The sequence below is a fragment of the Podarcis melisellensis genome (assembly GCF_964234715.1).
Source record: "Podarcis melisellensis genome assembly, chromosome: 2".
NCBI lineage: Eukaryota > Metazoa > Chordata > Lepidosauria > Squamata > Lacertidae > Podarcis > Podarcis melisellensis.
The window spans coordinates 4,555,567-4,568,603 of NC_138529.1; the positions used below are offsets into that span (position 1 = coordinate 4,555,567).

Genomic DNA, 13,037 nt, shown 5'->3' on the forward strand with positions numbered 1-13,037 from the left:
ACAGGTTGAGGGCCACATTCCCTTCTAGGGGCCACATGCCGGTCATGGGAAGGACCAGAGACAAAAGTGGGTGGGGCAATGAATTTTAACTTTGTACGGTGGGCTAGTTTCGTCAGACAAGTAAGAAGCATGATTGGAGTTCAAGGGCCAGGCAAAGATATTTGAGGGGCAAAGGAGGCCCAGTGAGGAGTGTGGCTGGAGGAGATTTGGGAGTGACCTGAGGCAAATTCCAGAGGCCAGAGAGGCCTGGAGGGCTGCATTTAGTTCTTGGGACCCAAGGGTTAGAGAAACATCCAAGTTGATCAGCAAGGGTCCAGACAAGGGCTTTTCTGGCTATATGTATAGTTGCAGTGTTTAGGCAGAGCTGCATGTTTGCGGGATGCTGCAATTTTGTGGGAGTATGCAGCGTGGTACTAGGCGAGGAATTCATCCTCTGGAGTGTCAGAACTTTTCTTTTAAGGCTCACACACGTAAATTTCTAGCACTTGTGACTGCTTTGCTCTAGCCACAGGACATACACAGTCCTGCATATGGTGTAAAAATAATTTAGAACACAGCAACTACATACCAGGCTCGTCTGGACACAGACTGGTCCAACAAGTGAGATTGCTTTGCCCCTTTTATAACTTAGGGGTTTGTTTAAGCAGCACGAAATGTGCCATAGGCACATTTAGACCTCAAGCTTCCTCACCATCAACACTAACAACCTGAATTGGAAGAAACTCCCAACAGTGCCAAAATAGTAGTTCCCCAAATGAAACTATGCACTAACTAAGCTCTCCCTGCACTAATCACCTTTTCTGGAGTGGAGCCAAGTCCTCATCAAAGGGAGTTCCATTCCCAGCCAGCTGTTGCTGCCTCTTCCAGATCATAAGTCTCATCAGCACCATTTTCTTTGCACCTTCTAATTCATTAGCTGCTTTCAGGAACAGATTCTGAAGATTTTGGAGAGACTTAAACAAGAGACAAATAGGTTGGTAGGTATGAAGAAGACAACAAATGCTGTTGAGGCATAAATCAGATGTGCCAAAGAACAGGGTGAGGCAAAAAAGATCTTGGAGCGTGTTCCCAGTAGACTACTTGCCCCAACCACAGAGCCATCTGCCACCAACTGCCCTGTGGGGAGAGTCTTGGTGACTTATGGTATGATGGTATCCTTTATTGTGGCTTTAAAGAATGTATCTGAAAGTTACTTGTCACCTTCACAGGACCTGTATACTAAAAGGAGGGATATAAATAAGTAAATGATTCTGCACCAATCTGTATGCATGTTGTGTGTCCAGGGGTTAAATCAAGGTGGTTTAGGGCGTGGCCCAAAGGGCTGCATGTGGCCATTGAAACCTTTTTTGGAGGCTCTCAGCAACATTTGACTCCCCTGCCCCAGCTCTTGTGCCTCCTTCCCAAAGCCAGGTGCTGGGCTTTGGGAAGGAAGTGTGAGAGCTCTGACAGGGCCCCAGAGGCCTCCCAGTTCTTCCCAAAGCCTACTTAGCATTTTTCCAGCTTGGGGAAGGAGATGGGAGGACTCTAGGACCCTGCCAGAGCCTCATGCCTTCTTCCCAAAGCCTGGCACCTCACTTAGCCAGCTTTGGGAAGGCTGTGTGAATGATGGAGGGGGCATCAAATTTTGGCCTCTCTCCTCCCCGCGCCATGCGACAAGGCAGTGTACAGCCCATAACTTCCATGGCAAAGTACTCCTGTGGCTTGACGCTGGTCTGTGACCGTATTAATAAATTCATTCATTCATTCACTCCTGTGGCTCACTTCTTATGAAGGGCCACAGGTTCCTTCTCCCCAATCTAGGTGATGGAAAGATATAAATCTTTTAAACAAAATCCATTCATCAAACAAGAATGGTGTCTGCAGAATGAATGGACCACCATCATGAATGGGTTACTCACACTTTCTTGCAGGTTCTCCTGGGGTGAAAATTGCAGGTTCAGCTGCAAAGGAACTGAAGACCGTAAAATCATGATTAGCGTCTGCAGAAGAACTTCAGGCCTAAGTTAAGTTATCACAGAAGGACAAGGCAAGGACTTACTGCCTAGGGTCGTGGGTTCAAGACCCACTTTGGGCAAAAGATTTCTGCACTGGAGGCACTGGACTAGGTGATCCTTGTGGTCCCTTCCAACTCTACAATTCTATGAATTCTCTTTCTCTGAATTCATAGAAATCAGTTTGTCACAAGCTTCTCCATATGCAGAACAAAGCACAGCTGCATTCTACTCAGTCTACAACACACCCTCACCCACCAGTAACTTTGATACTGACAAGCATATGGTTTGCTGCTCTTCATGAGCAAAGAATGTATGGATCAGAAGCTGAGGGGGAGACAAAATGGGAGAAGGGGAGAAACTGGTTACATGGATTGCTAGCAGGAGCAGAGAGCCAAAGGGCTGGTAGGCCCTTGCCAATGCAGGGGGGTTGGTCCATGCAGCACTCTTGATTGGCTCAGAGTGCTTGTTTGTGGAAAGCCCCCCTAAATGTTTCCCAGAATAATGCAGTGAACTGGAACCTTGAGCCTCCTGCTGGTGAGACCTGGATCCCTTCCACCAGGCTAGGGCTCTTCTTGAAACCCATGCGAGGGTCATAGACCTTGTTCCGGAGGTCTGTTCTTAACCTGAAACTGTTCTTAACCTGAAGCACCACTTTAGCTAATGGGGCCTCCCGCTGCTGCCGCGCTGCTGGAGCACAATTTCTGTTCTCATCCTGAAGCAAAGTTTTATTTCTGGGTTAGTGGAGACCTGAAGCGTCTGTAACCCGAGGTACCACTATATAGTGATCAAGTCCAGGACTCTTTGCAGCCCAGGGTGCTCCCATACAACACAGAAAGCCAGCAGCATTCGCATGGAACAACTGCCATTTTAAGGTAAGCCATTTCTGGCCCCAATGCAAGAGTGGCAGTTTGCTCAGCCAACCTTTGGGGTTGTGGGGCCTATGAGGGCACTGGAGCAGTGAGGGGGCGGCATCAGGGGGAGAGAAGAACAGGGTGGCCAAAGTGAGGTGATGGTGGAAGAAGGCACCTGTCCCTGTGTACCCTCAAACCTGGCAGCGTTCATCTCTGCCTCCTCACCTCTTGCGTTGCCGTTCATCTGATTCAAGCTCTCCCGGAGTGCCTGGATCTCCTGCACTCTGTATTGCAGCTTCTGCAGACTGAATATAAACCTCAGTTCTTCCCGTTGGCGTTGGATGAAGAGGGCCACATTCTGAAACTATAAGAAGCAAAAGTGAGACATGGCACTTACTGCTTCCATCTTCTACATATTTAATAGCTAAATAGCTATTGCTTTGTGAAACGCTGCAGAACTGGGGTAAACTGGGCAGTGAAGCTGCAGTGATCCTACAAAACAGTGGTGACAAGCAATCAGAAGAGGCTCAGCCTGAGGGCCCAGATGTAAAAGAAAGAAAGGACCAGGCGCCACACGTTGGCTATTCCTCTTACCTGTTGGGCTGCTGCTTGCTCTCCCTCTAAGATTCTCTTTATAGCCCCCACCAACTGCAGCGGCTCTCTCCGGTATCTATTCTAGAATTATTGGGAAGAAGACAAATGTTGTTAATGCTTGTGCCTCAAGCCACCTGTGAGGTTGTCCCATTGTTTATCCCCATCACAAGAATGGACTGAAATTGCTCTATAGACAAGAATGGGGAACCTGTGGCCTTATAGATGTTGTTGGACAACAGCTCCCATCATCCCTGGCTGTTGGGCAAGCTGACAGAGGCTAAAGGGAGCTGGAGTATAGCAACATCTGGATGGAAGGCCACAGGTTCTCCAGCACTCCCTTAGTGACCCTGGGAAGGAAGGGCACTCGGAGGCAACAAGCTCGGGTGGGTCATGTTCCCCAAATGTGAACCCGTACTGCAAGCTGTAAGCCCACCGTTGTTTATTATGTCACACCTTGCCTAAGAAACTGGCTCTCAAAAGCCTGGAAACTTAGCACATAATTGGCGAAGGGTTGTATCCAATGCTAGTCATGGTCAGAGCAGACCCACTAAAATGGCTAAGTTAGGCTCATTTATTTCAGTGGGTTTACCTTTCCTTCTCCCATGAAAGCCCTCCCTGAGGTTGCTTGGGGAGGTGTTCAGCAATCCTTTTCAGTCATCAAATCCACCCTGTTCCTAAGTTACCAAAGGCTAGCAAATGAAACCCAATCCTTACTGCCTCTTTCCTAAAGTTTTGAAAAACACACCTTCATTAGGTGTTCCAGTATAACAAACTGCTGCGTTGTCCACAAAAAGGGACGAGAAGGTAATGTAACAGGATAAAATTGGCAGAGCGGAAGGCCCTGTTTTGATCTGCCCCTCTCCAGCGCGGGCCTTTTTCAGCAGACATCAGTCTCCTACATACCTCGACATTGGCAATGACCTGAAGCATTGGGCCAGTCTGGCAGTTTTTGTTGGCTAGGTCTTGCAGTCTCTCCACCATGGCAGACAGGAGCCTGTCAGCAAGAACAGCACTGAAGGTGTCTGAGCTGTTGATGAATTCCCTGAGGAGACCAGGATAGTTGGGGCAAGCAGGAGTGGGGACAGGTTGAGAAAGAGAGGAGAATTGGAGACTTGTAAGTCATTATTCCACAGCCAAATCCACCCACTCCTTCCTTTTCAAAATTTTGTCCAAGCCACCACATCACCTCATAGGCCCCATTTCTCTCAAGCAACAAAACATGAAGAGTTTGGGGTTTTTGCCAAAGGCATTACTACACAGCCAGCCACTGGAGAAAGGACAACTCTCTGAGGCTCTGTACACACCATAATAAACCACATGGCTTCCCCCAAAGAATCCTGGGAACTGTAGTTTGTTAAGGGTGCTGGGAATTGTGGCTTTGTGAGGGTGCTAGGATTCTTTAAATGTCCTCAAAATTATTAATCAATTATCTAAATTTGTATACCATCCTTCATCCGAAGATCTCAGGGCGGTTCACAACATAAAAATACAGAACACCACAAAGTAAATAATAAAATCAATGAGAAAAACAAAACAAAAAAATAACACACACACACCCCAACTATTGCCCTCTCTAGGCTCATGTAGTATTATTCCTGTCAGGTCCTCATTTCCAAGGGAAATGTATGATGTGTACACAGCCTAAGGCTACACAACACTAACAGTATGCCTATACCTGTCTACTCTGAAGTAAATCCCACTCAAAAAAGGACCAGTATGAAAAAAATGTGGTTTCCTTTTTCAGTTATGTAAAAATGAACAAGTTATTTGGGCCTTCCTCCAGCATCGCATGTATCTGTGGGGAGAGGTTCTGGACCTAACAGCCCACCTATGAGGAAGAACGATGTACAACGGGGAGCTAAAAGACTGCTTTTTTGTTTACAGGAATGTAATTTTAATAATGCATGTTTTGGGTTTTTTTTTTAAAAAGTATACTTTTTAGGTTTATACATTTCACTAATTTTATAAGCATTATGGCATTTCAAAACTTAACTTCCTTCCCCCTCTTTCTGTGGTTCCTTAAATTTACTCTTAATATCTTCTGCATATTCAAATTACGGTAGTTTAATTTGCTCATTTATTCATCTTCTTTAAATATATACTCTTATGAAACTGCAGGTTATTACAATAATCCTGCCAAGGTTCTTATCTGTTTACAATTTATCTGTAAAAATTCAATAAACCATTACCATTCTTTTATAAAAAGTTTTACAATGTATGTTTTTTGGAACTGGAGTACTGCACTTTGTTGTTCTGTTTGCAGTTGTTTTATAACTGTTATTTGTTCTGAAAATCAATTTAAAATATTTTAAAAGAAAGAAGAAAGAACCCCCCCTTCAGTTCTTAGGTAAACCTGTACAGCATTAAAGCCTTTGTCTGCTGGCCAAAGGAGCAGGTCTGGAGAAGCTGGACCTGCATAATGTTCTCATGCAGCTGAAGAGCCATTTCAGTAGACTTCCCCAGACTTCCAGATGGGGACTACAACTCCCATCATCCCTGACTACTGTCCATGCTGACTGCAGCCAATGGGAGTTGGGAGTCCAACAAGATCAGGAGGCTACTAGGTTGGGGAAAGCTTCTTTAAGAGAAATGACCTGAAATGTGATGATGGTACAGGGAAGACATCACATTGCAACATCTTACCCTGAGTTAATTCACTGATGGCAAAACTACTGGTTTTATGTTTTTATATTGTTATAAAACACTATGATATATTTTTATGACACAGCAGTATACAAATATTTCTATAAATAAATAAAATAATAAAGTGCAAAGAGGGAAAGCCCTACAAGGACACATCTTCACTTTAATCTGTATATGAAGAACAGTTGTGCGGGATGAGATGAGGGAATGAATAGCAGTGCTGGGAGTTTGTCTGGAGAAAACAAAGCTGTTTTTGAACAATGCTCCTCTGTAGACTTACCAAGGCTGGTTTTCTAACCAGTCCCCCAGTAGGCATCGCAGGCTTCGAGGAAATTCTTCAAAGAGGCCACTGAATAGCTCTGGAGGCATGTCAGAGACAAGGCTCCACAGGGACATCTTGGAATTCGTCATCTGCAGTGGGAAAAGTAGAAGTTGGCTGTCACCAGACTCAAGAGAAGCTACGGCACATTGGCCAATCTGAGAATGTCTTATTTACTGCTGAAAAAGGGCCTCTTTCCTCAACATCACGCCCCCCCCCCAATAGACCATCTATGACAGTGTTTATATCCACAATAGGAACACGGGAGGCTGACTTATACCTGAGACGTCAGTCCATCTGGCTCAGCACTTTCTATTTTTAACTAGCAGCAGTTGTCTAAGGTCTCAGGAAGAGAAGGTTTCTTGCTTCCTAATTCTCTTTAACTGGAAATGGACAGATTGGACATCAGGCTTCCTGTCTGCAAAGCATCTGTTTTAGAAGTGAGCTGAGATCATCTTTTAATAAGATGCTTGTAAAATATTCCAAGATTGCCAGCTCACTGCAAAGCTTTCTGGAATGATGATGATGATGATGATGATGATGATAATAATAATAATAATAATAATAATACCACCAGTTCTGATGAATAAAAAAGGAAGGCAGTCTGGTAAATTTCTCTTGAAAGCAAGTTCCTCAGAATAGCAGCAAAGGTAACCTATCTGTTGACTGCTAGGAAGGACACAGGCTACAACCATTGCTGTTGACAGCACCCATCCTGTGGAATTCCTTCCCCACAAAGGCCTGCCTAAGTCCTTCACTGCATGCCCTTATGCAGCTGGTGAAAACCTTCTTGCATGAGTTTACCCAGCAGCAGAGGTACACCTGGGCTCCCTTGTGCCCTTAGTAAGGAGCTAGATGGTGCCACCCCCCATCCCTTGTGCCCTTCTAGCCACTCCAAGCCAAAGTGGAGGGGTGTGGTTTTTGTGCACCCCCAGACCTGCACTGTTGGTGGGGGCCAGCCTCTTGGTAAGCCCCTGCCCAGTGGGAACAAAAAAACTGATGCTAGCATTCTGTCCTATTAACTAAGGGCTGGTCCACATTTCTGTTTGTTTCATGCCTGGAAAGCACGGGGCCAAGTTTTCCACTTGCTCGCTTTCCAGGCATGGGATGATTGGTTTTGCTTTTGCCTTGCCCCTTTCCTCCAGAAAAGCCACTCAAGTGCTAAATCGGAGCTGAAGGCAATCTGTTGAAAACCCAGTTGCTAAACTGCGGGTTTTCCCAGAGGAAAGCAAAGGGACCAACAGAGATGTGGATAATCCCTAAGCTGTTTTTAAATACAGTGGTACCTCGGGTTACATATGCTTCAGGTTACATACGCTTCAGGTTACACACTCCGCTAACCCAGAAATAGTGCTTCAGGTTAAGAACTTTGCTTCAGGATAAGAACAGAAATCGTGCTCCGGCGGCATGGCGGAAGCAGGAGGCCCCATTAGCTAAAGTGGTGCTTCAGGTTAAGAACAGTTTCAGGTTAAGAACGGACCTCCAGAACGAATTAAGTACTTAACCCGAGGTACCACTGTATATGAGTCCCTTTAGTTTATTTCTGTCTCACGGTATCAATGCATTTATGTAAACTGTAATCTGAACTACTTTGGGAAAAGGACACTTATTATGAAAAGGTGACTGACCCTGTGTTTAAAAATGGATCAGTTTACAAATCCAGTGCAAAGTCTTTCCAAGGGATGTTTTATGGAGTCACTAACAATATCACCAAAGTCTGTAAATTTCCTAGTTGGAAAAACAAATCTGTCCAGTTTATAACACTTGGCAGTAATAGAAGTGGAATGTCATCCTTTCCCTCTCCTTATAAGTTTTTCAACAGCTCAGACTGAAAATAATAATAATAATAATAATAATAATAATAATAATAATAATAATAATGCATTAGTAGGTTTTCAACTATTTTTTATCCAGTTAACTTCACTCTAACCCTTTCCCCTTCTAAGAGCCATTTTATAACCTCCTTGAAGGCTGTATACAATGCTAGTCTAACGCAGAGGAGACCCACTGAATTGAATGAGCATGACTAACTTAGATCCATTCATTTTTGTGGGTCAACTCTGAGTAAAACTTAGTTTGATTTTTTTAAAAAAAACTCCATGAAGAGTTTTATCAACCTTTTAATTATCTTAAAAGATAATTAAAGATAATTACTGTATTACTTTCCCACATATAGTATAACACTATAACACCATACTGGGTTAATGTTAATGTTAAGTTATTATGTTTGATAATGCTATATAATGCACAATAGTGCTATAGTGTGATGGTGTTATAGTACTGTGTGTGTGTATGTATGTATGTATGTATGTATGTATGTATATTTGCCAGAAAAGCATTCTAGAAATAGTTAAAAGACAGGTTAAAGAAACCAAACAACAGTTATCAAATGGAAACCCCCCACCCCACCCCCAAAATGTCATACTGAATTTGTGTTGAGCTATGATGAGTTCACTTTCTGAACAGGGCACTGCCCACGTCAAAACCTCACCTTTTAAAAAAGGCACGAGTAGTGCTAAAGGCATTTACACTTGCACAGATGATGTTATTCTTCCATTTGTCTGTCATCCAAAAAAGGAGGAGGAACCACAGGAAAAATTCAGGATGATATGGAGGGGGGTTGGGGGGTTGGATGCCCTGCAGAAAGCTAATGAACAAAGCACAGCAAATCCACACAACTGCACCAGGTTCACCACTGAGCCCAGTGCAAGGTGCCAATGTGTAAAACCCTAAATAACTTAGGATCCAGTTATCTGAAGCAGCACCCCCCCTAATATTATCCTGCACTGAGATCTGCTGCTGAGGCCCTTTGTGCTGTTGCCCAGCAGAGTCCGAATGACTGGGAATTCATTTTTAAAATGATGAAAAACTGCTGCTGTTTGTGGTCTCGGGGGTGAGTTAGTGATATCATGAAGTTTACAATCAGCTGGTTTTCTGCACCAGGGTGTGGACAAATCTGTCAATTTCAGATTTTTTAATTGTTCTAATCTTAAACGGAGTTCTCTGCATTTCCACATCAGTTTGCATTTTTTAAAAAAAGCTCATGAGAACTCATCAGCATTATATTGTTTATTTCTCTGATACACATACTTCTGTATACAATTTTCTCCAATATACACATTTTTGCAAGTAATTCCCCATATGCAATGCAGTTTTGTATATTATTTTCACTAACATATGCATTTTTATGCACCCATTAATAATAATAATAAAAATAATAAAAATAATAAAAATAATAAAAATAATAAAAATAATAATAATAATAATAATAATAATAATAATAATAATAATAATAAATTTTATTTATACCCCGCCCTTCCCGGCCAGAGCTGGGCTCAGGGCAGATAACACCAGTAAAATTACAATAAACATAATAGGGGGGGGGAAACCAATTTAAAATGCGGCCTCATTTTAAAAGTAGCCCATAGATAAAAACTGTAAGGGGAGGGAAACATAAGGGTCAGACTGAGTCCAAACCAAAGGCCAGGTGGAACAGCTCTGTCTTGCAGGCCCTGTGGAAAGCTCTCAAGTCCCGCAGGGTCCTAGTCTCTTGTGACAGAGCATTCCACCAAGTCGGGGCCAGTACTGAAAAGGCCCTGGCCCTAGTTGAGACCAATCCAACCACCTTGCGACTTGGGACCTCCAAAAAGTTGTCATTTGTGGACCTTAAGGTCCTCCGCAGGGCAGACCAGGAGAGGTGGTCCCGTAGGGATGTGGGTCCTAGGCATATGCACCCTAGCATATGCATTTTTGGACACATTCCTTGGCTGGAGAACGGCATCACAAATTCAGACAAGTGCAACATTTTAAGGATAACTGAGTTTCACTTTGCACAATGTTCCAGAAAGTGCAGATGAGGGAATTTTGTATTAAAATATGAACTGAATCCCCAGCATCCCTATATGCACAGCTAGAAAAAGCTGGTTTCCCTGTAGCTGGATCTAAGAGAGAAGACTGCACATCTAAACAAAACATGGCAAGCTGGATTCCACAGTGGACATTCACCTCTCAAATTATGTACATCAGTAGGCAAAGTTCCACACCATCCCTCAGCTGAAGAGCATTCAAGCTCACACTGCAGCTCTTGGAAAGGAGCACAAATAACTCCTGGAAAGACACCTAACCAAACAATTCAGTACTCCTGGAAAGAAGTTTAGCACTCAAGCAGTTTTTTGTTTCTCTCTAGGGAGCAGGGAGCAGCTCTTCCCAGTGTAAACAAGAAGAAAAACTAGAGTAGAGCTGCCAAGTTGTAATCTGGAGATTTAACAGATCAGTACCAGCAAAATAGGATGCGGCATAGTCTCTCCTGCCCCACCATCCTCCTCTGAGCCTGTTGCACACCCTTGCCTAGGGGAGCAAATAATAAAATCAATTAAAATACAGTAAAATAAAAGCTCTTGTTATTGTCCTGTAGCAGATCTCTTAGATCTCCAGCTTTATCCCACTGGAAACTGGGAGGTGGGGTGGGGGGAGGACTAACAAACTAGGAAGCAAGACTTTAGAGGATGAATAGTTAATGCAAATGGAGTGTTAAGTGTACACTCTGTACACGAGGTAAAGGGCTGAGGAAAACAGGTATCAGTACTCCACTCCCTCAGCCCCAATATAGTAAGACAGAAAAAGGAGAATCTAGGATTATTTTCTTCTGGGTTAGGATGTCAGGTGACTTGCACCATGCTACTCACTCATACATACAAGGTTATAAGCCTAGAATCCAGAGAGATCTGTCCTGTACATTTAAATCCCCCAAATGCATCGGGAAAGCAATGCAGCCAAGTCGGTTCCTCCTCCGGTCTTGTCATCTGCACCTCTCCCCCACCCACTTCCACCCTACTCCTCCCTCAGCTGCTGCAGTGAGCAAGTGTCACACAACAGGAAGGAGACGGGGCATGGGGGTGTGTGGACAAAGAAACCACAACATTTGCAGGCTACATGGCAACCCATCTACATAAACTTCTGTAACTCTCCAGTCTGAATAGCTTATTGCACTGCCTTGCCTCATCTCTTGCCTCCTTTGCTCTGAGCATAAGAAGAGCCAAAGGCCCATCTAATCCAGCACACTGTCTCACACAGCAAACCCTGTCCCACTCTGAAACCCCACCTAGTTCCCACCCTGGAGAAGCTCCTCCCTCCACCGCCAATTGCTTCAATTGGCTCAGCAACTAGCCAAGCTGTTCCCAAAAATCATGGAAAGAGGGAAAGAGGGACATACTGATCTTAGCATCTGGTCTGAAGGCACAGGAGCTAGAAAAGGATCTAGGGTTCTTAATAGACCACAGGTTTAACACAAGTCAACAGTGTGGTGAAATGGCAAATAAAGCTGGGCTGCATCAACATAAGGACAGTGTCCTGATCAAGGAAGTCATAGCACCACTCTATTCTGCCTTGGTCAGACCACACCTGGAGTACAGTGGCCAGTTGTGGGCATCACAGATGAAGAAGGATATTAATAAACTGGAAAGCGTGCAGAGGAGGGCAACCAAGATGATCCAGGGTCTGGCAACCAAGCCTTATGAGGAACAGTTGAAAGAGCTGGGTATGTTTAGCCTGGAAAAGAGGAGACTGAGAGGAGATATGATAGTAATCTTCAAATATCTCAAGGGCTGTCACATGGAAGATGGAGCACACTTGTTTTCTCCTGCTAGAACCCGAACCAATGGAAAGGAGATTGCGACTAAACATCTTGAAGAACTTTTTAATGGTAAGAGCTGTTCCACAGCTGTAGGACTCTCCTTCATTGGAGGTTTTTAAGCAAGAGTTGGATGGCCATCTGCCATGGATGCTTTAGTTAAAATTCCTTCCAACTCTACAATTCTATGAAGCTAGCACCTTGCTGAAACTAAGTAGTTCTGGGTCTGGTCACCCAGCGCCTGGACCTGAGCATCACAAACATGCCACCTTGGGTCCCATGATGGAAAAGATTGGATACAAATATGTAAGAAAGGAAAACAAGACTTGTAAGGAAATATCAAGGGTTGCAAATTCCATGTTACACTGCAACCCTGTGCCACAATGGGCTGCGGAACACAAGGAGCGGAAGAAGGAAATACTTAACCCAGAACTGGGGAACATTTGGCCCTCCAGTTGTTGCTGGACTATCAATGCCAGCAAGTATAGACAACGGTCAGGGATGATGGGAGTTGAAGTTCAGCAACAAGCGGGGTAAGGCTCTCCATCTCCGACTTCCCTCCCTACCCATTTCCCCCTAAAACTCCCTGCACAAGCTGCTTTAGGGTTCTGGACCTATTTGGGAGGAAAGTCTCAGAAGTGGAAGGGTTAAGCATTCCCTCCCCAAGGCTTTTGGCATGAGAGATACTTTTCCTGCACAGACTTATGTGGGTCTGTGGCTGGATAGGGACACATACATCAACTGTGAAGTATGCAGTGGGATGGCTGGGTAGCAGAGCTCACTCCATTGGCTTCGATGTGGCAGACCAGCTCCACCAGACCTCCTCTACTGTCAATTGCCAACTGGGTGCAGGTGCACCTGCTTTTAAAGGGGCTGAGTTTGCATGATTAAAGAAAAAGGTCAAAGTGCAGGTAGGGCAAGGTGAAGCTCCACCCAAGTCAGGAAAAGAAAGCTGATGAAGTATGCCTTAGGGATGTGGGTGGAGGGACTGATGGTTTATGGCAGGG

At 44.4% G+C, this 13,037-nt stretch overlaps 1 protein-coding gene and 1 long non-coding RNA gene across 4 annotated transcripts in view; both read right to left on the bottom strand.

Annotated features, from left to right (window-relative positions):
• LOC309362589 overlaps positions 1–13,037 on the bottom strand; it is a 97,940-nt gene that overhangs the window by 69,370 nt on the left and 15,533 nt on the right. The gene's annotated exons all lie outside the window — the stretch shown is intronic.
• Positions 1–13,037, bottom strand: part of STAT6 (signal transducer and activator of transcription 6) — a 58,831-nt gene that overhangs the window by 19,244 nt on the left and 26,550 nt on the right. For all 3 annotated transcript variants that reach the window (XM_081898123.1, XM_081898122.1, XM_081898124.1), the window contains exons 2-7: positions 6,363–6,493; positions 4,343–4,481; positions 3,440–3,520; positions 3,071–3,209; positions 1,899–1,951; positions 796–953 (exon numbers count right to left, since the gene is read on the bottom strand). In XM_081898123.1, the coding sequence (XP_081754249.1) occupies positions 796–953; positions 1,899–1,951; positions 3,071–3,209; positions 3,440–3,520; positions 4,343–4,481; positions 6,363–6,493 (701 nt within the window). The remainder of the gene's footprint in view (positions 1–795; positions 954–1,898; positions 1,952–3,070; positions 3,210–3,439; positions 3,521–4,342; positions 4,482–6,362; positions 6,494–13,037) is intronic.